A 27,049-nucleotide genomic window follows, 5' to 3' on the forward strand; every position below is an offset into this window, starting at 1 on the left:
AGTTTTGCTTTTATGAAAAGTAAGAACGTGTTTAAAATTATTGTAAGGCTATGTTCCCTTTCTTAGGCAAGTTTTTAAGAGTATTAAATAAAATTCATATTTAAGGCTTCAGCATTTTTCAATTAGAAAGAAAACCAACAAAATATGCAGTATATTAAGGATTCATAGTTCAAGTTTATGTATTTTCAAAATATTAATGCATTTACTTCTAATATTGTAGTAAGTAAAATAACAAAACAACATTACTATGTATGAATAAATTTACTTAAAATCAAACTAAAATCATATACAAATAATTAATACATTTTGATTGACTCAGTAAATTGTCTTCAATTTTTAGTTTTCTGTATTGGTTTCAGGTTGATTTTAAATAAAATTATTTGTGCATAGTAATATTTTTTTTAGTTTTATTAGAGTTGGAAAACTTTTTCATATAACTGATATTTTAGTAAGTAATTATAATTTATTGTTTGTTAATTTCTACATGACACATATTTGTACTTTTTAAAAATACTGTGTGAAGTGAACTAGCATGTTTTACCATATAATACAATATTTACAGCTATTTGTCCCAGCTATTTGTGAATTTACATTCACAGCAAAAGAAGAAAAACATGTAACATAAATTAAAATAAGCAAACTCATTTACAGAGTACTTTAATGATAATGAATGTGGTATAAACCAGTTTCATTATAGTACATATCAATGGTATTTAACATTAACTGTGCTTTCATGTTAAAAAACATCAAGTAGGCATCAGTGTAAAATACAAGTTTATCCAGTGTGTAAATTGATTTGACAATATATAATACTTACATGGATTATGGAAGGTATTAAAAATCAGTAAATTAACCAACTCACTTGTTATGGTTGGTACTATACAACTTTTGGTACATCCTATAAAACAACACTTGTTGCTACCAAGACAATCTGCATCATCACGACAGTAATGTCTACAATTTCTTCCGTGTGACTCAAGTGATTCATTGGCCATAAAAGTTTCAGAAGGTGGACACTGGCCAGGCTTAATTTCTATTTGAGAATGCATGAACAAATAGTATTAAGGAGGGTGAATAGCTGTAATTTCTATAGACATGTATATGAGGTAAAGAAAATTAAAAAACTTTAGCCATAAATATAATCCGAATTAATAAAAAATTAAATTAGCATAAACAACACCTGGAGAACAAGAAATTACTTAATTCTTTAAGACTGTCCTTCTATACCTATCCTTGAAGAAAGTAAAAATTTAATCCCATCCTATTATTTCAGGAAATAATTGATTTATTCTTTAAAGCACTGGCCTCCACTACTCCTGATAGCAGTTTACTCCATAATTTAGTTATCTTGGTAGAAAAATAAAAGTGTTTAGTTGGAGTCCTGCCTGTTGCTTCTAAATGTTAAATCTGTGTTCCCTTGTCCTATTATCTTTAGAGTGTAGCACAAAGAAATCAGAGGCCTTTATCCTATTAATCACCTCATAATCTTGTAAAATTCAATAATATCACCTATTACCCTACTTTTCTCAAGAGAAAATATGTTAGAGAGATCAAATTTTTTTTTGAAACAGTCTAGTAGCCCTTCTCTAGCTAAACGTTTTCCAAAAAATCAATATTTTTTCTTAGTAAGGAGTCCAACATTGTAAACAGAATTCTGTATTTCATGTCTAAGTTGAAAACCAAGTTCATCAAGTCTACACACCTTTTCCTTCATTCAGCTAACAAGTAATGTCCTTGATAAAAGACAATATTTCTCCTTTAGTGAATCCACGTTAGCTTTCATTTATGATATTACATTTCATTTAATAATTTTTTTTAAAACGTTTTTTATCAGACTCCAGAATTTTTCACATTAAAATATATGGTCAACTGATCTATAACTTCCAGGACAGGTCTTGATTATCACATCTTTTTTTTTAAAAAAGGAGTAAAATTAGCAGTTTTTCAACACTCAAGAACTTGCCCACTGACCAATGATCTAATAAAAATAAAAGACACAGGAATATACATCAAATATTTGACTTCCTTTAAGACTTTGAGAAAAACATTGTCTGGTTTTTTATCTACTTTTAGTCTCTTAGTGTTTCTACTTACCACTAAACGATTAATATTTAAATATTTCACATCATTTCAAACAGAATGGTCAAAGTCATGTGTATTGCTAACATTCTTCACTGTAAAAACTGAAGAGAGCATTAAAAGGTCAGCCATCATATATTATTCAACTTTGCCATCAACATCCTTCAGTTAAGGATCTAATCACATTTTAACATTTTGCTTGCCTTTAACAGTAGTTAAAAAAATCTTTCTTTTTAGTTTTAATATTATTAGTGGACTGTTACTCATAAGCTTAGTTGGATTTTCTAATTTCTTTGAACCAAATACCTAGCTGGCCTATATTTGTGTAAATCTTCTTATGGAATGTATCCTTCATTTTCTCCTTTTTGTAATATAATTTAACAATACAATATTTGTTTCTCATCAAAAAGTACAGTGTATATAAAGTACCAGAAACCTTTGAATCATCTCTCTTTTCTGTTAAAGAGTATACTTATAGGTGTCAGTTACTGCAAAACTCAATTACACCAAACAGTTTTATGTTGAGGTAATCCATATGTTACAGTCAAAGGAAACAAAACTTTTTTTTCAAACATGTTAATGTTTGAAGAACAAATGGTAGACTGTTGTTCTGTTGCAAGGTGAACTCTCATTATATATATTGTGTTAAGTATGAGATTATAAAATTGACAAGAATGTGCTTTACAATTTGGTTAATCCTTTAATTTAAACTTGCAGAAGAAGGATGGTAAGGTGCATCCTGTAACTGATACAACTCAGCAAAGAAGTGTTTGTGTGTGTTTGCTCCTTAATCTATACACTTCTTTCAGTGTTCTAAAGCAAGATATCCACTTTTGAACTAACATTTTAGCAGATGTTTTAGTTAAAGTATTAACAACTAGATAACCTTCAGCCCATTTCCAAGAAAGATCTAGGAATAACCAAAGCTATTAAATGAATAAAAAAACAGCAAAAGTTCTCTGCTGGAGTTTTCCTTCTGTAACCAATTTTCCCATTGAAAAGCACACACACAATATAGTCGCTACACCACTTCTAGCCAAATCTGAAAGAACTTTGCCAAAAAACATTTTCAAGGTTGGTTATAATGCGTGACATTCCCTAGTGGTCTGCGGTTTTTGTATTGTATAATATTTAGAGAATCTTGTGCTAAAGAAATTTCAAGACAACTAATTTCACTGCAGATGGAGTTCTGCATTTATAGATTGTACTGTTGGCACAGCTCTCCCTTTTTCACATTAAATTGTTTTATAATTTAAGTAAGATTTGTACTTCTGTACTATGTTCAATAATGTGTGAATAAAGCTGGGAGATTAGTAAAATTTGGAAAAAGATTAACTGTCAGTCTCATTAAATGATTATATTCAGCTAAGCAATTATATTTACATGGCACTTTTATAGTTGGTATGCAGTACAATGAACAATAGTAATAATTGGAAACATAAATTTTTAAATAATTTTCAAGAGTTCTGACACACACCAATTAAGTTGAACAGCTTTGAATTAATCAAAATTAATAATGATAAATTACAATGACACTATTTTGATTACATGAATAGTTGAAATAAGAATACATAATAATCAGAAACACAAATTTTGATTAACCAATTACATTTTGTGATATAACTAAATGTAAATAGATAAATAATAACTAAACGAAATAGATAATTGATCATATCAATTTCATCACTCAACTCGTTTTTTTTTTAAGGATACTCTTTACTTTGCTGTGTAATGAGTAGTTCTAAGCTATACTTATGGCATTCAATCCCTCCTACTGAAGCTACTGTATTTAGCCATTAATGAAAATTAACGTTTTCTAAATAGAAAATGTGTTTTCAATAATACTTTTGACCCAGCATGGCTAAGTGGTTAGGATACTTGACTTATAAGCTGAGGGTCAATGGTTTAAAGTCCTGTCCCATCAAACATGCTTACCCTTTCAACCATGGGGAGGTTATAATGGAACAGTCATTCCCACTACTCATCGATAAAATAGTACCCCAAGAGTTGGCAGTGGGTAGTGATGACTAATTGCCTTCCCTCTAGTCTATCACTGCTAAATTATGGATGGTTAGTACATATAGCTCTCGTGCAGGTTTGTGAGAAATTCAAACCAAACCAATAGTGCTTACCTTCTCTCATAATTTAGCTTTACCCCAAGAAACGTTTCTCTTCCCACCCAAGCATTGTATGAATCTTATCTTGCTTGCTCCAGTCCTTATACCACAGTATATTGTCCACAGCAATTTAAATCATCTGATTTATATCCACATATGTCAATGCACCTCCTATACCAGATCCATATATAAGCTCTCTGCTATTGCTTCCTACTCACTTATCAAATCAATTGGCTATATCATGTGGAGAAAGGACAGGAGTGTGTGAGGGAAGGTAAGTATCATCAGAAATACATTTTTGGTATACGAAAACATAGATTTCCGCAAAACACTTCATTCCACTTTGACAAGGTGGAGAGGCTGGCAAGGAGAAGATCTATACAGAAAGAGTCTGTGTAGAAAAGAGGTCTGAGAAAATAAGATGTAGTAAAATCACACTACTGTGGTCCTCACTACTTATGAATAGGTGAGCTCTTTGTCCATACAACATTAAATCTATTATAACTCCTGAGAGGTAAGGGCTGACCAGCCACAGAGGCAAAATTCAGCCCTCATTATAAAAACATAAATTCATAGTCAGATATCTTTATCAATTAATTACATAGTAAAATTTAATTGCTAGTAAGTGCACCGTTTTTTTTTCTCCATTATAATAATTAAAAGTAAAAAGAAAACACTTTGGGAAATGTTTTCATATTACTCATAATGATGTTTGTTTACAAAAAATAAAATGTTTTAATTTATATTGAAAGCTATGTTCAGAATTTCTGTGAAAAACATTGGACTAAAATTAGACAAAGATGATGAGCTTACGTTTTTGGCAAACAATTTCTATTCTTGGCTCCTCATCTTTATTGTTGTTAACTCTGACAACACAACGCTCTCCTTCTTGACAGTTATGTGACTATAAGAAAAAGTATTAGTGTTATAATTCCACTCACTTATTATTTTAATTTTTAATATATAAGTAAAATGTTGCTTTTGTGTGCACACTATCTAACTGTATCAGTTTAAATCACAAACTGTAACTTCACAATATAAACTATACGCTAGTTTTGCATATTATAAATGCCAATCACATGCACCTAAGTCAATGAGCCAAATTAGAATAAATTTTCTTTATATATCATGTATTTATTTTACATTATAACTTCTGATCAAAGTAAGCTGTGTGCTTAATGCAAATAACAAAAATTAAAGTGGTCATTGGAAGAGCCAATCAAATATACATTTTTTTTACCCTTCTATTTATAAAAATTAGAATCCATTGTTTCATCACTTAAATATCATCACTGATAATACTTTTGGTCATAGAAAGTGTAATAGAAGTATAAACCTAAGAAAACTTAATTTTCATCCAACACTCTTAAATGTGTTTCATAATTATTTTAAATTAATGAATAATAGAATAATAATTAGGTTCACAATATCAAATGGCATTTTATTAAGAAGATTTTGCATAATCATGTGGTTTAAAATCTTTAGTACATGATATACATTGCTACTGTTTAAGTAAAATACCTATATATAAACAACTGGTTACTCTCAAATTAGAAGTTCAAAGTAGGATCTCTTTTCTCAAGAAGATGACTGAAGTAAGGGGCAAGTCTGATCACATAGAAAAGAGGTTTTGAATTTATTTGAACAATACTCTCACAGTGAAGCAGCTGTAAGTTCACTGGCTTACAATAGTAATCACTGATTTCGATCTCCCACAGTGAATATAGCAAACAGGCCAATGTGGTTTTGCTCTGGTTTTAATTAACAAACAGTTAAAAAACCAGCTTTTTGATTGCTGTTCAGCACAAAGCTACACAATGGGCTATTTGTGTTGTGGTCTCCATGGGTATCAAAACCAGGATTATAGTGATGTAAGGTGGGAGACAGTTTAGATCATAAACACAGTTTAAGATACTTAAAATTTTTCTTTCAAAAGAAGCAAAATATTATAACAGAAACACAGACTTTTGTAAAAAACTTGTTATTCAGAAAATCCTGTAAAATACTATTACAAATAAAAACAAACTGGGTTTAAAAAAATGGTATATTAGAGATTATCTATTTATCAGCTTTGTGTACTTAAGAGCATAAAACTGTTTCTTTATATATTTTCTAAGTAATGACACATTTATTTTAATAAGTTAGTTCAATTACTACTAATGGTTATGATGTTAACAGTACTTTTGAGTATGATTAAATAGTCATAGAAAGTTGTTATTTTAATATATAAATGAATCTTTTAAAATATGTGAAATGTCTTTTTGTCAATACTTGGAATTTTTAAAGTGGTTCTGTCAGATATTTTTACTGAATGTTCATTATGCATATATATTAATATTCACATATATTCAGATTTCATATTTTTAAAGATTGTGTGGATCTTTGCAAGTGGTAAGAAGGAAACTACTTGATGCAGTTATATTTCAATAACACAGATTTATGAAAGTTCACAGAGTCGGGTAATATTGTTTCTAATATTGAATGTAAACAAAAAAGCATATAATTAAAAACACATTTTTTGAGATAGAAGCGCACAATTTTTGCTGTCTTTGGCATAACAGCAGACTGTTACAAAGTTTTTGTATCAAGTTAGCTCAAATACAAATTTCCTGTCAACATCTAATTTCTGTATTTGAGTCACCATGGATGCTGCCACCAGATAAAAGAGAGCAGAGACAGCCTGTCAGCTTCACTACAAGAAGGAAGTGCTGTCATCATGAATAAACAAAACATTTCTGATGGTCATTTCAAGTTGGCAAATGGGGCAACAGTGCCAGTGGTGATTAGAACATATGACAAGCATTGAGAAGTGCCAAGAAATCACAACATGACAGTAAGTGAAGGCTACATCTGGAACAAGAAAGTGAAAGTCCTACAAGACACTATGTGCAGCACTGAAAACCAGTCTAGTATTTGATGAACAGATGATGGGCAAGGCATGCTTATGTGTACTGATTAATTGAAAAGTAAGAGGAAACTCTATGCTATGTGGGAGATCTAGAAGCCATGAGAATAAAGGCATCAATCTATGACTTAGTTATTGGCAATATACCATGTAGTAAAAGTTTCAAAAACCAAAGAGAAAGGAGACTGATGAGGCATTTGTAGTTTCCACAGGGGTTCAAGTGAAAAAAAAATCAAGCAAAACATCAAACCTCTGCAAGCCTCAAAAGGTGGCATCTTAAATGTAGGTCTATGAGAGCTTAAAGAAGCACAGAAAAAATACCCTTCACTGTAGAAACTTTGGTGCAGTACCTGGGAGAAAGTTGAGCCCAAGATCAAGAGGAAAGGGACTTAAAGATTAGATGACCAGAAGTTAGTGATGTATCTGATCCATCAAGGCAATTATACTGCAGAAGTTAAACAGATCACAATACCAACAGAATACCAGACATGAAAATGGCTCATGAGCTGACAGTGGGAGGACACCTAGGCATGAATAAGACAGCAGATAAAATCACCAGCAACATCTACTGGCCTTGGGTCAAAGACGTGACCAGATTCTGCATGTCATGTGACATCTGCTCAAGAACGAATTATTTCTTCTCTCCTCTTTTATCAAAATACAATAGTGATAAATTCATTTACATTACCCCATGCATTACCACAGTTGTATCCAGAGTTTTAAATAATTTTCTCCTTTTTGTTAAAGTCAACACATGCAAGTTTTCTTACTTCAGAACATGTTTTGACAAGACAAATTATTATTCTTTATATCTGTTGTTACAACACTACTGTGAAACTCACTTTATATATTGCCCATATTGCTAAACAAATAATCACCCAGTTTAACTTCACTTTCACAAATTTAACTTTTCCAAACTTTTTTTAACTTGTTCTTTCTGCAGATACATAGTACTTGTGACAGAAAAGCCTTGAATTATCTAGTACTCTACTAGCAACAATAGTATACATAATGAGAAAAACCTGAAATTTCAATGAGATGACAACAAAAATATTACTAAAGCCTAGTACAACAGTTAAACTGCACACACAATGTACAACTCATACTAAGTTGCATAATGAGATATGTCACAAGTATCACTTTTAATACAATTAAATTTTAACACTCTTGTTACAAAAACTAAATAATTATTAAATATCAAATCATTAAATAAGCTAAAGTTTCGTATGTTCAACACACCTTTTGAGTTTCTGTATGGAAGAACAGTATGAGGATTAATGCAGATATTGAAAGAAATGTGGACAAGAGAAAAAGAGGTATAAATGAGGAACACATACCAGTATATGCTACACCTCAGAAACTGACTGGAGGAGACCTGTCAACTTGCATGAGAAAGTGTGCAGGAAGTTCAAGTAAGTAAAAAGCATTTCTTTAATAAGAAGACCAAAGGATCTGCTACCTACAAACAATAAGAAATTTACCCTGCAGTGGGAAGAACCTTTTGAAATGTTGGAAGTGATCAATAGAATAAAATGTAAGGTGAAACTGGATCGGAATACCAAAATCTACCATGCCGAACTGTTGAAGAAATACTTTGAAATGGGAAGAAGGCCTCAGAGATGCAGCTATTGTGACACAAATGGACATTGCAGCTGTGGGTGTCATATACAAAATATAGAGGATGGAGACTTTGCCATAGAAGGTGAGGACCTAAAATACCTGAGAGCAATAGGTGAAGGTGAGATGTACAAAGATGTCAACAACAGTAAAGAACTGACTAGCAAACAGAAGAAAAAGATCTATTGTGCCAGTATACAAATATCTGTATAATGAGCAGAAATATTGTCAAGGTGAAGCAGTATCAGGCACCCTATGTGGCAAGAGATTTGATCAAGCAAGAAGTGCAAGAATCATGATGTGTGTGTTGTACCTCCAGAACTACCAGTTCCACACTGAGATCATCAAGGGGACTGCAGATGTTAGTGCAGATTGTATGAGTAGGTTTTGTACATTGATGAAAAACAGTCTTTATGTATAGAAAAAAAATGTAAATATTTCTCTTGAAAAAAGATTTATTGTCATATATAGATGACTGTTTCAGTTTAAATTTATTGCAAGATTTATGACTTAGTTCATTTCTATAACACAAGTGTTAAATTTAGTTACTTTTTGGAAGTGATAGGTTATCATAAGTTGTTTACATAATTTACTCTGAGTCATGCATTGTATAGTTCAATAGCTGTGAAATGGTTATTAATGTATTAATGCATCATATTAACAGAACCTACTACGTTTTTCTTGTTGTTTAAATTGAACATTATTGCATCATAAAATCTTGCAGGGTATGGAATATTCTATGCCACTGTTTGGTTATAAATACATATCCAAAATATAGTTTGAGACATAGTTAGATAGATCTAAACTGTCTAATTATAAGTTTAGGGATCAAGTGGATATAGTGGGGATATCTAAAGTGTAATTATCACAGATTGTATTCTGATAACATAGCACAAAAGAATAATTTGTCTTTTCATTTGTGTTCCAAAGCAACTTAACTAGCCTATGCAAACTTTGATGAAAAAGAGACAATTATTTAAAGCTCTGGATACAATTATGACAACCAACAGTGCAGCAAAACATTTATATATACATTTGGCTTGTTTTAATATATTATTTTAAAACAAGTAGACTGTGTATTGTTTGTTTATTGTTTAAATTTATTGCCAACAAGTCACAGATACCTTCTGCAAAGAAGTTAGTCCATACATAAAACCTTACAATCTTGTTAGACCAAATAGAAGGATTTGACCATCAATCTTATAATACTCTCACAGCACTGAAGTGCAGAGTTTGATTTTTTTCACCAGTAATGTAAAACAAATCTCAGATCTACAAACCTGAACAAACCATTTGATCATACTCAGCAATTTTAACTTTGTAAATTAGCTTCCTTTTTGTAAATTACACTTAATTTATTTTAATGAATAGAATGGTATTTATACTTTGTATTAAAAATATTTAATCATATAAAGTTATATACAATAAATAATCTATAAAAGCTAACTAAATGAATACCACATTAATGACAACTGTATATTTCATAAATGGTTCTTTTTAAGAATGTACAGTTGGCAAAATTAACAATACCTGGCATGGGTTGTAACATCGACAGAAGGTGCAGCCTTGCTGATCTTGATATTCATCTATTCCAAATGTACACTGAAGTTCATCACAGTTTGAAGATGGACAGGTAGGTTCATATGGTGGTACAGTTGTATGAACCATATCTTGTTCATTATCGTTTACCAGAACTGCTGTAATTGGTATAAAAATGAAGACAACTGTTAACTGAAATGTCCTTACTGATAAAAGCTTAACCAAGTTTAATTTCCTGAATTAGTGGTTGTTTATTTAAAAAAGAAGTATTCAACATACAAACTTTAAAATCTAAAGAATTTTACATTGCTCTAATGTTTTGCTTTAGTACTTGCTCCTTATATTTGAAAAAAAAATTCAATGTTGAAATAAATGACGAAGCATTTTGCAAAATCTAGAGTACTTTTTAACTGTTTTGTTCAATGAATTTTTCATCAATTTTATGGCATGTATTTTTATACATATTACAACGTAATACACATTATTTTCTCTTTGACTTAAATATACTCATTACAACAGTCACTAAGAAACATAAGTGAAACTCTGGATAGAATACACTTACATTAACCCCCTTTCTGATTTTCCCAAGATTATTTGATCAGATTTATTCTGAATTATGTATTATAAATGTTAGTGAAAAGCATTCCTGCACTTGTGCAGAAATATAATTTGATTGTTTGTTTTAATGCAAAGCTATATTGATCCATTTGCTGTTTTCATTGCTGGGAATCAAACCCTGGATTTTAACATTTTGTTTCATTGAAATATAAATATAGGCTATAAAACAGTGAAATAAACAACCTGAGTATGTTTTAGTTCATTTACAAAAAGTTAAGTATTTCAAAAGAAAATGGGCATATTGAATTAAACTTTAGGTGGACACTAACCTAAATCTTTTAAGTTTGCTGAACCTCATAAGATATTGCTTGAATTATGGCCCAAACTAGTGATAACAATGAAAGTGTCTGACTTACAAATCAGTGTATTCTACATTAATATTACCGATTATAATATTTAAACTAATTCTGAATATAATTATTATTAGTTTGTATTGTTACTGTTGTATTATTTTATACTGTTATATTGAGATGAGGGCTTAGAACATACAAATATCAACAAAATTGGACAAATCTTGCAAGTTTTTTGGTTTTTTTCTGTTAGATACAAGGCCACACAATGGGCTATTTGTGCTGTGCTCATCATGGATATTGAAATCTAATTTTTAGCATTATGTGAGACATTTAGAATAACTTCCAAATACATTATTAACAGATTTTAGTCTTGTTGTATATTCAATGATGATAAATTGTGCTTATCAATTTGTTACACAGGTTTAACTTCATTAACTTATAAGTTACTTTTTAGTTCTGATATGTAGAGATAGCTTATGTATTATCCTGAGGTTGGTATAGTAATTACTTTTGTGCATCAATGCTGTTGCCACACATCAGGACTGAGATCACTTTGTTATTCTCTCAGCACTTCTTTATTATGAATGAGTGGCAAGAAAAAAATACATACATCAATTTAGGTGAGACCTGTTTAGTTCATTTAGATACTATGTACGATGGCTGTTGAAAGAATGGTAAGGGACTTCAGTACCCAGATTAGAATTGGTAAATTACAATATGATGACATCTAGATCACTAGGGGTAAAAGACAATATGATGGTACACATATTAGAAATAGTTAACCAAAATATGATGTTAATGAAATGAGTGATTCTAATGAAATTATTTGTATTTATCAGAATATCTGTAAATACAAAGAATTTAATTTGGTATCATATAGTGTCATCAAGAATTACAATGCAAAAATAATATCAATCTGGTTAGATGTAGGAATGGGAAATTCAACATGTAGTTAAACATTCAAAGTTTAGACATTGAGTGAATGGCCACAGGACCTCCACTATAAGAAAAGTACTTAAATTATTCAAACACTTTATCAAAACAATATTTTAAAGACTTTCAGATATAATCTACTTAATTTGTGAAATGTGAAAATTTAAAAACATACACAATGAAATACTAAGAATAAAGATGCTTAATGATGTGCCTTTTGTAAAGTTTATGAAACTAAATGTTTCAAAAGTTTATAATAATAAAATTATGTATTACTTTATGGTAGAACGTTCAATTGAAAAAACTATCTTTACTCAACAATTAGCTATTCTTGCAAACAGACCATAATAGTAGAATCTTTAATTATAATGCTATTTTAGATAAAATAACTAATGAAAATTTATATTATATTATAATTTCTGAATATGAGTGTAAAGTAAATTGCTGGCTTTCTTTTATGGTCCTATTTATCACATAGTTATTGGTAACCTTCAGTGCCATGTGCTCTGTGTAACATTTAACTTCGGCATCCCCAACCCAATGAGATACATTTATTAACAAGAACTTTTTCATTTGTAGAATTTTATATTTCAAATTTAATTAAAAAACTCAGGGTTTAACAAGCAAATACTGACATCTTCAAATAACAAAGTATACATAAGCAGATTAAAAATGATAAAAATAGGTAATTTAGAAACATATTAAAGTGTTATTAAATTTCTGTTTCTATTCAAAAATATATACATAATAACATTTAAATAATTTTGAACTCACACACTACTAAAATCTCCAATCAAATACACTTTCATAAGCAACATGTTAGAAGGTTCAACTAAAACTTATTTATTCAATTCAACATCTTATACTTTGTGAAGATCTTGTTCCGTAATATGTATGACTAGGTTAAGACAACAGCCTTGACTAGTTCAACAATGAAACATTAAGTAATCCCAGGAATTGTCTATTAACAGGTAAAAACAAGTTACATGAGACAATTCATAAACACAGGACAAGTGATATTCCTATGCTGAGCAGTGAATCCAGCCATTAACACCTGCAGGGTAATGCCTCCAGAAGTATTAGTAACAATAATATTTAAGTTTTAAATATTACAGTTCAGCATAGGTTGGTGTCATATGTATGAAACAATTAACATAATACCATGCCACAAGTTCAACAATAAGACATCTTGTAGAAAGCGTGTAACTTCCAAGTCGCATCATAGACTGTAAGTTTAACTTCGGCAAGATGGGTGCACAAGATTTAGGTAATAAATGTGTAAATTATTATTAACTGGAGATAAATGTGCGTGCGTGCGTGTGTGTGTGTGTGTAATGATATTATGATATATGTAATTATAACATTTGTAATGATAATAACATAACATATTGTTTAGGGACAATAAGGGACTCAAGTCAAACTAAAACTGTTAAATAAATATATTAAATAATAATAATAATTTAAAGTCAGCCCTTATCATTCATATATCTATCAAACTTTCTTTTACACTCACTCAAATGTACTGCTTCCACAACATCTGAAGACAACCACCCTACTTGGAAATAAAATTCTGATATCATCAGCAATTGTTAGTAATCTATTAATCGGTTCTTAATCTATGTTATTAATGTAAATCAAAAAACGCAATATTACTAAGACTGAGCCCTGAGGTACTTAACTTACAACATTAATCCAGCTTTACTGAACTCAATTAGAACGACTTTCTATTTTTTTCCATGAAACCACTCTTATATCTATTTAGTTAACTTATCCTCTACACCTGGAGAGATGTTTCTTTACAACCATTTCATGTGGTACTTTGTCAAATGAATTTCGAAAGTCCAGATACACCAAATATACACTCTTACACTCATCTACATATGCAGTGACATTTTCAAAGCATGTCAAAAGATTTGTAAGGAAAAATTTTCTCTTAGTGAAACCGTGTTACCTATCCAATAAAATTCAAAACTTTGTTAAATGACTTTGTATAGTATCTTTTATCAAAGTTTCCAAACTTTTTCCCACAACTAATGTAAGGCATATAATTACTGGGAAAATGTCTACTACCTCTCCTGAAGATAAGAATGACATTAGCTAATTTCCAATCTTTTGGTATTTCTCCTCTATTTAAAGACTTACAAAAAGACTGGCAAGTAACTCACATATCTAATTCTTCACCTCCTTTAAATCCTTTGTGGAAATATTAACTTGTAGAGGAGCCTTATCATTCTTTAAATTTCCCAATTTTATTTTGACAAGCTCAGAATTTATGCAATTGTCTTGCTCAACTTTGTTTTCGTCTATCAGTTGCTCAAGATGAGGAATAATGCATTAGTCTTCATTGGTAAAAACTGAAGAAAAATCAGAATTAAATAACCTGTTTGACAAGCTTTCTTGATCTTCTATAATACCAGTCATAAATTTCATAAACTTGTGATGCTTTTCTTTAACTATTATACTCTTTGTGAACCAATCTGCTTTTTTTACTTGCAGCTACCTGTGTGTGTAAGGAATGTATTGGTTTTGAATATTGAAAAACATTTCTTTAAACATTTTCCATGTTGCTCAGTGTCTCCAAATAATACAGCTGCCCAATTCACAACAAATAATTTTTGCTGCATCATTAAAAATTTGTTTGTTTGAAATTTGGAATAAAAATATCATTATTCCTCATTTCCACATGCAGCAAAACAAACCTAATATAGCAATGATCATTTGTACTTAGGTGTTCCCAATTTCCACCCTCTCAATCATTTCAATATTAGAAGTTAACAATAAATCTAAAATAGCATTATTTCTAGTAAATTCTTTGACAAATTGGTGAAGAAATCCATCCTGTACAGTTTCCACAAACCTTTCTCCCTCATGGTTTGACTCTAGCATTTCCTAATCAATATATTTGAAATTAAAATCACTCATAATTATGATTTCATTAAAAGCTGAAATCTTAATTTTACTTTAAAGTTTTTCACTAATTTCATCAGTTTCATCTGCTAAGAGATTTTTCCCTTGATATTCTCTAATAGAAATCCAAACAGATTTAATCATCTTGCTATTGTCCTTAATATTCTCAAATTAAACAAAATGAAACTCACAATTTACATATAGAGCCACTCTTCCACCTTCTGTTTACTTCTCTGTTCCTGTTAAATAACTTATAACCACATACTTCAAATATACTTCTGTCATTAAAATCATCTATCATCTACATTTAACCATGTTTCAGTTATTCCTGTTGTATAAATATCTTCTATTTCTACCAGTGTTCTGAAGTTATCTGTTTTATTTGCTATACTTCTAGAATTACAATATTAATAATTAAACCTATTCTTATAACTACTTTTATACTTATTACCTATACTAAACTTTCCTCTGCATCTCAGTTTTGTTTCAGTTAGTTTATCTTTGCCCTCACCAACATCTAACTGTAGTTTAAAAGCTTAATGCTGAGGTAATAGCCATTGCAAACAATCCAGACCATTTTCTACTTAAGTGTAAACCATCCATTCCAAAATGTACTCTCCTCCCATTGAACAGATAACACAAGTTCAACCAGCTAACCTGCTCATCTTTACTTATTAACTTTTGCCTAACAGTTAACCCTAGTTCATAATTCATATGCTTCTCTAGTCCCTTTGCCTTCCCTTCCTCCAATAGTTTCTCATCTACATAAGCCATATGAAGGAAGAAATAATGTTAACTTAATACCTCACAATATTTACATTAAGAGGCAGATATATAGATTTGCAAATTTATCATAAACAAGTATTAATCTTTGCGGTATCATGGGTAATTTCTCTAAGTCACCATAGTTCAAGAATTAAATAGCAGGTGCAAAATGATTCACTGAACAAAATACATCATAAAACAATTACAACAGAATCTATTGATCATAAAAAGTATCACTAAATGTTTCACACTTAATGCAACTTATAAGCTGAACACTATTCACATCAACTGTGGCATTTTTAGATCGTAAAATATTGTTTTTATTTATCTGTAGTTGAATTACCATTTATAGCAAACCTTGCTTGTTTGTTGATTTCATGCTGAACTGTGTTTATGTGTGTTTTTGTATAGCAAAGCTACATCAAGCTATCTGCTGTGTCCACCAAGGGCAATTAAACCCCTAATTTGGGCATTATAATTCTGTAGATGTACTGCTGTTCTGGCAGGGGACTGCAGATCTGCTCGAGGGCTATAAATATCTGCACTCTCTTCCTAAGTTTGATGTAAGAGATTAAATGAAAGATAGCTAGACAACATCATCCACCACTAACTTGTGAGTTACTCCAAACAAAGAGCAGTGTTTACTGTCACATTATAATGCCCCCATGACTGATATAATGGCCATGTTCAGTGACTGGATTCTAATCCTTAACTAGCAGATTGTGAGTTGAGTCCCTTACCTACCAAGGCCACAAATCTTAAGACAGATGATAATAAAACAAAGCTTTGTTTTTAAGTGTATAGTTTTACGAAGTTTTCTCAACTGCTCTTGTTATTACAAAATTTATGTATTAATAATATATTAAACAATTTATACACATAATGAAGAGAATTACTTTTGGGGGAACAAACTACATGTTTCAACAGACTAATGAAAACATGTAGCACATTCCCCTCAAAATAAAATCACATTATTATCCTTATAAATTATTTTTTGTTAACTTATTATCATATTAGCATAACGTATTTCCTTACCCAAGCAAATTTACTTGTACTAAAACTATAAAACTGTTTTCACTAAAAGGAATGCACAATTTTTTACTTTTTATTTTTCCTTAAGGTTTTCTCATATTGTTTTGAATACATCATTGTTTGCCAACTTACAATTATATTACAATAATGTATTTCCATAATCATGTGTTGGATATAACTTAAATATAATGGACTTACCTGCATTGCCTAAAGACACATCTAGCTCTATATTTTTTGGAATAACATCTGATATGGGAGATATCTTGATAAAAATACTTACAAGTACTCTCAGTGCAAAATTTCATGCAAAACTCATAGGATTTGAAGCGGTTTTTATTCCCATTACAGCCACTGTAAACAAAAGGTAAGCACTGTTGACTCTTTGGGTCAAAAAACCAGCGAGGCAAAGATTGACTGCAAATTCCAGGATCAACAGACAGTGAACAGACATCTAGTGCAAGTAAAAATAAGTTTCTTTACATACATATGGATTACGTCAAGCTATAACAAGCCAATCACTTTTAATGCAAACAAAAATAGAGATAAAAGATACATAATATGCTTTGTAATTCTTAATTTATGTTACAAAATAAATTAAACGTCTCTAAATAGTTTCAGTTCAACAAAAGAGAAGCAAGAACTAAGCATTCTCGCTTATCCATATCTTTAAAAGGATGCAAAAGCAATATCAGCATCACTATTCTGCTGATTAAATAAATAAAAGCAAAAAATAATAATCTCTTCAACTAAATAAAAAGTAATCAGGTTAATAAATGAAATTACTCTAGCATATTTGTTACAGATTTTTAGATGCAAATATCAAAGTTCAAAGTTCAACATAATCCTCTTTCAAAATTTCATAAATATGCTTGTGTGACCTGTGAGACAAATCTGTCAAACCACCCGGAACATTCAATATTTTGCTTTCAAAAAATATCCTTCCATTACTATTTTGTCACAGTTCAAAAGATATATGCCAGAAGCAAGTTAAAAATATTTTAAAATGTAATAAAGCCCAAATGCCATTTTACATAAAAACTGAAATCATATCCTATATAGTAAAAAATAGATTACCTGCATTGCTTTTGATGACTGGTTTTTTCGTTGTTTGTTTTTCTGTAATATCAGAAGAAATAATTCTTATAATGTATATAAATGTTTATTAACAAAAAATAAATTTATCATATGTAAAAACGTAACACAAAAGCATTTATTTAATCTGTAAAGATTTGAAAATTTCAGTGTTAAAGTGCATAAAGCATAGCAATCAAACATTAAAAATTATTATTTATTTTCATTCCAACTTCTTTCAGTCATGATTTAAATGTTACCTTTAGTTAGTTTTTTCACACAGCGAAGTTCACATTCTCTTTGATCACTAAATCTATTGCTATTTCCTTCACATCCTCCAAAGATAAATCGCTTGCAAATGTTATTTCTGGAATCGTAATACCACTGTGGAAAAAATCCTCTACAAGGTCCTTTATCGAATGGCTGAGCACAAGTATCTACAGGAACTGGAATAAATTGCTAGTTATAAATTCACAGAGAATATAAAGTATGCTTATATTTTTATGTGCCTGAGGTAACAAAATATCAGATTTTAGTATGTTCACAACAATTAATACAATATATATACTATGATGGTGCAGCTACCTGTTACACAAATGATGGATTAAAAGATACCCTGTGTGTGAAAATGCCATGTAACTCAATCAATCCACCATATCATTAACAATTAGTGTCTTAAGTGCTGTTTTTCTAGGAGATATCATTAACCTACATTTGACTACAACTGACATTGTCAAGTGGATCTCAGACCTTGATATATAACAACTTTGTTCTAACACTATATGAAAAAGAAGAATGTAATATATCACTGCAGTTTCTGTATTTTACCTTTTGGTGAATAATTTTCTCTGGGGAGGGAGAAATTTACATGTGAATATGCTGCACTTAGCATAATGTTCATTTTCTTTAATTACATCTCTTTCATTCCTGTAAGTGCCAGTCAGCAGTTTTACACAAAATAATATAGCATTACATAACATTTAAAGACAGAAAGTGAGCTATTGGTCCATTTAGACTGACCAATTCGCCAAACTATACTATTAAAAAAAACAGCTGAAAGTCAGCCCTTATGTTGGATATACAAAACCATTTAGTGTAACAGTTATTAAATAGTTCATTTAGTGATCTAAAATTTAATAATTATTTAGTTTTTATAATAACAGTGTTAAAGTTAATTATTTTAAAGATGATAGTTATAACAAATTTCATGATGTAACTCAGTAAGAATAATATGTTGTGTGTATAGTTCAACTGTTGCAGTGCTCTTTATATCATCTTTCTTGAAACCTTTAAGTTTTTCTTGCTATATGAGTATTGTTGTATCAAAGTGTCTTCAAGTTTATAGAAAATTTTAAGCCTCAATTGAGCAAGGTATATATACACACAAGTAACCAAGCAAGTGCAAGTTAAGAAGAGTTTAGTCAAAAGAAAAGTAAAAGTGAAATTAGCCAGTATGTGAGCAATTAGCCTTAATGGGTGATTTCTATAGTGTGTTTAATAGCTGTATTGTAACAGCAAAGACAGGAAAAATGATCTATTTTGTCAGTTGGGTTATAAACTAACTGAAGCAACCTGTGTAGACTTTTGATGAATAAAAGAAACAATAATATAAAACATTGGATCCAAGTGCAGTAACCAAAAACTAAAATGAAAAAAGTCAGAAAAAATGAAGTTTGATTGCATGATTACCAGTTTAGTTGTAACAAGCAACATTTTAAAGTAAGTTTGACAGTTTAACAGAGGCAAGGAGAGTAATTTGTCTTCTCAAAGTGTGTTCTAAAGCAATTGAACTTGTCTATGTGGATTTTGACATAAAGGAGACAATTACATACAGTTTAAGATACAACTGCAGTAACTCATAGGGCAAAATAAGTGAATTATTCACTGATATTATTTTGATAAGAGCAGAAAAAATAATTCGTCTTGTGTATTGGATTATAAAATAACTGAATCAGCCTGTGTGGACATCTGACAAGAAAAGTAAATTATTTAGAGTTTTAGTTGAAACTGTGATTTCCTATAGTGTAAAGAACTTTTTTATATATATTTTACTTCTTTTGAATATATATTATTTTAAAACAAGTGGATTGTGTGTTGTCCATTTATTGTTCAAATGTATTTTCAACAAGCCACAGACATCTACTGTAAAAATTCCAGCCCATTATATATTTAAAACCCTCACATCTTATCATTCAAATATTTATCAAACCTTTCTTAACCTCCTTTGAATTTATTGCTTCCACCACACTGCAGGAGAATCTATTCTAAAGGTCAATTATTATGTTAGAAAAATTATGTGATGATGAATTACCCTATTAAAATTTATACTTGTGCCCCTGATCCTACTATTCTCATCATTATGTAAGAATAACAACAAGAATAAGCCTCAATGTAATCATCATATCTCCACGAATTGTTCTTCTTCTCAACAGAAAAAAAATTCAGAGATCTAAACTTATTCACATACAAGATATTGTACAAGCAGCCCTCTAAAATCTTTTCGATAAATACTTATCGAATATTTATTCATTTATGTCATGGATCTACATAAAAAAAGAGTGGATGTTCTAACTGAAACTTGATATATGCCACTCATACATAAATCCAGTTTGAGTGAAATCCATTTATAGCAACTCTGTTTTCTTCTATTCAGCCAGTATTCTATACAACGAGCTAACTTACCCCTTACACCTACAAATAATATTTAAAAAACTCCTTTAAAATCCTTAGGTCAGTATTTTTTTCCCTGGAACCCTATCATTCTTTAAATTTTCAACTATTCTAAAGAATTACAGAATTAATGCAATCACCTTGTTCAGTATTGTTTCCATCTAGCAGTTGTCCAAGATGAAGAATATTGCTTAAGTCTTCATTGGTAAAAATTAAAAAACAAGCAAAATTTCATAACCCATCCATTTCACAATAAGCAGAAATGAACCTTCTTGTACCATCTCTCAAAAGCCTTAATCTCATCTAAATGTTTTAATGTCATTTAATTTTTTTTTAAAAACCTCTACTGTTAATTTTTACCTTCTCACAAAATCTTTTATTCATACACTCTTGTTTGATTTCCTAACGTTTTATTTCACTAAATCTCTTGATCCTGTACAACACCCTAAGTTTTCCATCATAGCAGACATTTTCAACTACTTAAATTTATATTGCTTTTCTTTAATTTTCTCCCTTATACTTTTTTGGCCAAGCCCGTTTTTTGCACTTGCAGCTACCCTTTCTTCTGTAAAGGTTATGTCTGTCTTGAATATTTAAAAATTTATTTTAAAAATCATTCCACATTCAATTAGTATCTTCAATTAATCCAGTTATGCCACAGATAATTCTTATCTCATTCTTTCAAAATACCTTTTTCGAAATTTGTAACCAAATTTCATTATCTCCAATACCTATATGCAGTAAAATATCAAACCTAATTGAGCAATTATTACTTGCACCCATATTCCTCAACCTCAACCACATCAATCATTTCTATATTAGTAGTTAAAAATAAATCTAAAGTATAATTGTTCCTATTGTGTTACTTGACCAACTGGTGAAAAAAACTATCCTGAACAGTGTATATAAACCTGTCACTCCCATTATAAGTAGGTTAAGCATCTAAATAGCATGTTACAACTGTAGTATTTTCCCAAGAAGGGTATTTTCTTAGTCTAGCAGTCTAGCTTGAAGAAGAGAAGTCAGATGATAATTTAAAGTTTTGATTCAGATTCACATCATAACATTGGTTGTTTATTTAAGTAAACATCAGTAAACAAAATCCAAAGTATAACAACCTGAAGACACTGTTTTGAAGAATATCATCAAGTGTTGTTGGCAAAGAATGTCATAACTATACAATATAAAGGAAAATTATTATGCCTTGAGATGAAAAATTTGTTCTGTAGATAAACACGTTTTGAAATTATTGAGTACAAATATTTGTAAAAGTACAAACTGACAAAATATTAATTTCCAAAGTCTTAAGCAAAACAAAACTTATCTTTTATAAATTTCAGTAACCAATGATGTGTTGAAATTTCTAATATAGCTAATAAAACCAACCACAGAACTAGTATTATTCAGTAGTATCAAATTTTATATATTCAGAGCATTATAAATACCCATGGTAATATCATCATCACACAACTTTGAAATATTATTTTGAAATATATGTAAATGCCAGAAAACTGAGCCATCTATAGTAGAAGTTTTATTCCACAATACTGTCTCATGTTTATGAGCAGAGAGTATTTATATATAGTTCTGTCTCTTTGTAGGAACTTGTTTAATTCTTTCACTGCCATAGTTATACGTGTTTTACGTTTATTATCAGTGTGTGTTTGTACATGTGGTATACAAGAATGTCATATGTTTTCTACCAGCTTTAATGATCTAGGAATTTTTAAAATTGTTTGGTTATTTAGTTTATATGCTGTAATGGTGGTAACATGTGATGCAGAAAGTCATTAAGATTGCCTATTTCTAGTTTTCTTTCTTTGTTCTCTACAATAAACAGTTTATACATTACCTAAAGGATATTTCCATAGAATATAGCACCAAGGGTGAAAGAATTATTATTAATATCCTTTCTAGCTTTGTCTGAATGACAGAGCAAATCAATGATGTGAGAGAACAAAGGTTACAAGCTGGAGCTTTTGAATGGACAAAGAAAGCAAGTTTACCATTCAAATTCAGGCATACTTTCTATAGGCAATTCTCCTTGTAGATAGTCTAGTAAGTACATACTTCAAGATTATCAGAATTAACTGTGATTCTTTCTATGCAAGTACACATGCTGTAATTATTGTTTCTTTGTCATTATAAAAAAATTGTTTGCTTATTCAGATTTGTTCAGTCTCATTATTTCACACTTAAAGGACTTCATTCAAATTATCAAATACCAAATAGTCTCCTTATTTCATGATTAAATCTGCTGCTTTTAGTGGGATTACCTGTCTGATTTTTCTTGTGAACTAAGTTTTACCAGAAAATATAAAATATGCAGTATTGTCTATTATTGGGTTTGGTTTGTTTTGAATTTCATGCAAAGCTATTCACATGCAATCTGCAACAGAAGTGATAAACTAGAGAGAAAGCAGTTAGTTAATGCTAACCACTGCCACTTTTTGGTTATTTGTTTCCAACAAATAATGGGATTAACTATTACATTATAATTCCTTCACACTTGGAAGGACAAGCATGTCCTGTGATGGCGATTGATCATTAATCAAGCACCCTACCACTAACTAAGTTCTATCATAAATTCAATTATTTTACTATAATAGATATAGATGTGCTCCTCTATAGAGCTCTGTTATGTAAGTTTTTAATTTTGTATCACTAAAAATAGAGAGAGAGAGAAAGAGAGAACCTTTTCAAATTTTGAATAAGTAATGGAATGCTAAAACATGTTTCTTTTTCACGTATGGTGTTTTGAGATGATCTTTTCTTTCCACAATGTTGTTATATTTATATAGGATTTTAAAAATATGTAATGTTGTTGATACTAATTAATTTTTGAACTATTCAACTAAGAAACTGTTGAAAATACTAAAAATAAATGTAAATCCAAAACTACTGCTTCAATAACCACATCATTAAGTTATACCAGTTACTCCCTATAACTTTAGTGTTAATATGCGTATTTTGTTTTTGTTGTTTATCCAAAAATAAACCTGCCACTGGAAGAAAATTGCCTATCTATAAGCATGATTGTGTAAAAGTTAGAAAGACATGATCAGTAATTAAAAAAAATGTATTACATTTATCTTACTAGTGAATTTTATGAATAAATTATCTAGAGTATCTTTCCACTGGACAGGTGAAATAAAACTCTTTTGTAGGAATATAAAACTGTGCTTCTATTTTTTTATTCTTAACATAATAAACATTAAAAGTGCAATACAAATATATAAAGTTATCAATACTAAAAAGAAAGACATACTGTTTTTAAGAATTCTAACATTTTTCTAGAATAAGAGGGGGGGTCCAATACATTATAAATCGAGTAGCCCATCTGTAACAAAAGATGGAAATTATGCTTCAATGTTTTTCTTAACATAACCATTAAAATTGCAGTAAAAATACATAAAGGCACCAATCATGAAAGAGCGATATACTACTTTCAAGAATTCTATCAATATAAAATTAGAATAAGGTGATGGGGTCCAAACCCCCATGATCTTCCTCATGTTATCCTGCATGTCTGTGTTAAATTTAGTGCTGATTGGTCAAGAAATGTAGAAACATATAAGGAACAGATTCATACACACACCCACTCACACATATATTGATGTTTATTTATAGAGAAGATGGGGGTGTCAAAATTCCACTCCCTTCATGATCTCCCTCATTTCATCATATAGCATTGTGTCAAATTTGGTGCTGATTGATTACGAAACACAGAAATGTATATGAAACAGGTACAACATGACAGACATATGACCATGTTTTTGTTTATATAATAGATATCAATAAATATTAGAAATAACAACTTGAGGATAAAACAATGCCTATTCAATATACTTTTCAAACAAATAATTTACCAGATGAGCTAAAAACCACTAATTCACATATCTATTTATTCTTTAATCTGTTATTTTTCTTTCTTCTTGATGCCAGTTAACAAAAAATTAAATAGTAAGCGTTTTTAATTAAATCTTCACCTCTTGAAACCAGATTTGATATGTTTGGAAAAAATTTATTATAAGGTCATGGTGAACGTATCTCACATTTCCTAAGTGATAGGATGTTGTCATTACCATACTAAGCTAAATAAATGTGCAGTGATGGAAAGAGAATGTACATCATGTTTATTTAAAGAAGGATAAAATACATTGGGATACATCCCCTGTATAGAACAGCTCAAGAAAGAATGTTATGTTCATTTTGCTTGATAAAGGATAAAATACATTAGGGTTATAATCTGTATGCAGCATAGCTCCAGAAAGTATTTGGTTATTAGCGACATTAAACAGCATTATCACAAACACAAAAGCATGCAAAAACAGATAAATATATCTACAGAAGAAATACTACATTATGTTTAAATTAATATTTAAACGTAAAATAATTTATTTTAATGATACATAAAAACTGACTTGTTGTAACTGTTTGAGGTAGTTCTGTTGATGTTGGGATTCCACATCTTTCCTGACATTCTGTAGCATAGTTGAAATTGTTTCCATTTCCACCACAGCCACTGTAACTAAACTTTTGGCATTCATTTTCTTCTGCATTATAAAACCATCTATCTCTGAATTCAAAACAGTTACCAATCTGCTTTGGCAATAGACAAACATCTTTTCCTAAAAAAACATAATACATTTTTTCTAATGGTATTTATCAATTGACATTATATCAGTTAAATTAAAAGTAATGGTATTCAGAATAACTTAATTTCACATTATGGCCAAACAAAACCCATAATTAAGACTTCATTTTGGCTTGCCTTGTACTGAAATTTGCACAAAGCTACTGAAGTACAGTCTATACTAGCCATCTATAATCTAGCAATAATAGACAAGAGAGAGAGTAACTAATCAACACCACCCACTGACAACCCTTATGCTACTCTTTTAACAATGATTACAGGATTAACCATCACCTTATAATGTTCTCATGGCTGATAGGGCAAGCATGTTTGGTGATAGGGATTCAAACCTGCCAACTGCAGATTGCAAGTTAAGCATCCTAACCATTAGGCCATGCCAGGCCTATTAAGGCTTGACTGGGCTAGCAACAGAGGAAATAAAAATTATTTGATCATATATATTTTTGCAAGTTCCAATCACATATATAGTAATATTATGATTAATATATAATAGTAAATAATTTCTGAATTTACAGTACATGTCTATGAAAACTTTTAATTTTTTTTTGCTTAATATATGGGCTCATAATTAACCTAAGTATCTTTACCTGTTCAAACTTTGAAAAATATGATTAAGGTTATGGACAAAAATGCTGTTAACAGTACTGGTATCCAACTGATGACTGAATACATTGTAATAATTCGGTCTTAGATTTATGAATTGATTTTTCATAATTCTGGAATAACTGATGAATATAATTGTTATATTCTTCAGTTATTCCATAAGTTCCAAAATGCTTACTTAAAGTTTAGAAGAATGTACTGATTTTTATATAAAGATTCGACTATAACTTTATGTACATTGGGAAAGCCATACAAATTACAGTTTGTATGGAAATATAAGCAGAATATATTTAGAAAAAGAATGAAAACAAGTGGTACTGCAAAATGGCCATCAAATATTGCAGTTAAAAGTGCGAGTTTGGTGTCATTGTTCTTTATTCACTCATTAATTAGCACATTGCTGCAACATGGACATTTGAGCAGAAAAATCACATTTAACACATCACTAAACATGATTCCATCCTTGTCTAAGCCTGTTGTTGGAACAATGAAAAGCTTGTTGCATATTTTTATGTGACTTACATTAATACTATTGTATTCTTAACATATATGAAGCAGCTGATAAGAACTTTTGAGTGAAACTGAATGAAACAGTAGCAATAAGAAATATATGCCAACCATAAAATGTGGGTACTATATTCAGTGCTTATCAGACCTTTTGGCCAATACCTGAGCTTCTCATCCTGGTTAGAATATGATAAACAGAGTACTAGTTGAAAGGTTGTTTATATCAGCAAACTGACTGAAAGCAACTGAAATGGTGGGAATTGGATTAATTTGTGAAAAATGTAAATTTCATTAATTTTATCTGTCAGAACATGACAGAACTATAGTAAGGAATATTAATGCTATGTTATTTATTTATGATCTCACCCTTCTCTAACTAGCATACAATATATATTTTTATTTAGATAATTTTTATATATTTCCATGCAGTTTTTGTAACTAATTAATTGAGTTGATTGGATGTCACAAAGTCATAAACATGTACTATTTTTATATAGGTAAAAGCTGCATAGTATAACCTTTGTTCTTACGTCTCATACTTAGCATGTACATCTCTCTGTATGTACCTCTAGGAATGTTGCCTATTCATAAAGGTAATATTGAATGAAACCTGCTTTGCATGGCTTAAAATTGTATGTAAACTATTGGCTTAAAGTGCATAATCTAAATGACTACGGGATATTGCACAAAAGCTTTCCTGACTATAAAAATGAGATATTGTCAAAATTCTGTCTCT

General features: G+C 30.1%; 1 protein-coding gene across 1 annotated transcript in view; it reads right to left on the bottom strand.

Moving 5' to 3' along the window:
- The window catches only part of LOC143248965 (papilin-like), a 146,239-nt gene that overhangs the window by 19,008 nt on the left and 100,182 nt on the right, over positions 1 to 27,049 (bottom strand). Inside the window, exons 23-29 of the mRNA XM_076498023.1 lie at positions 24,971 to 25,177; positions 18,137 to 18,322; positions 17,880 to 17,921; positions 17,086 to 17,256; positions 10,249 to 10,415; positions 5,010 to 5,100; positions 863 to 1,033 (exon numbers count right to left, since the gene is read on the bottom strand). Of these exons, the coding sequence (XP_076354138.1) occupies positions 863 to 1,033; positions 5,010 to 5,100; positions 10,249 to 10,415; positions 17,086 to 17,256; positions 17,880 to 17,921; positions 18,137 to 18,322; positions 24,971 to 25,177 (1,035 nt within the window). The remainder of the gene's footprint in view (positions 1 to 862; positions 1,034 to 5,009; positions 5,101 to 10,248; positions 10,416 to 17,085; positions 17,257 to 17,879; positions 17,922 to 18,136; positions 18,323 to 24,970; positions 25,178 to 27,049) is intronic.

The sequence above is a fragment of the Tachypleus tridentatus genome, chromosome 4 (assembly GCF_004210375.1).
Source record: "Tachypleus tridentatus isolate NWPU-2018 chromosome 4, ASM421037v1, whole genome shotgun sequence".
NCBI lineage: Eukaryota > Metazoa > Arthropoda > Merostomata > Xiphosura > Limulidae > Tachypleus > Tachypleus tridentatus.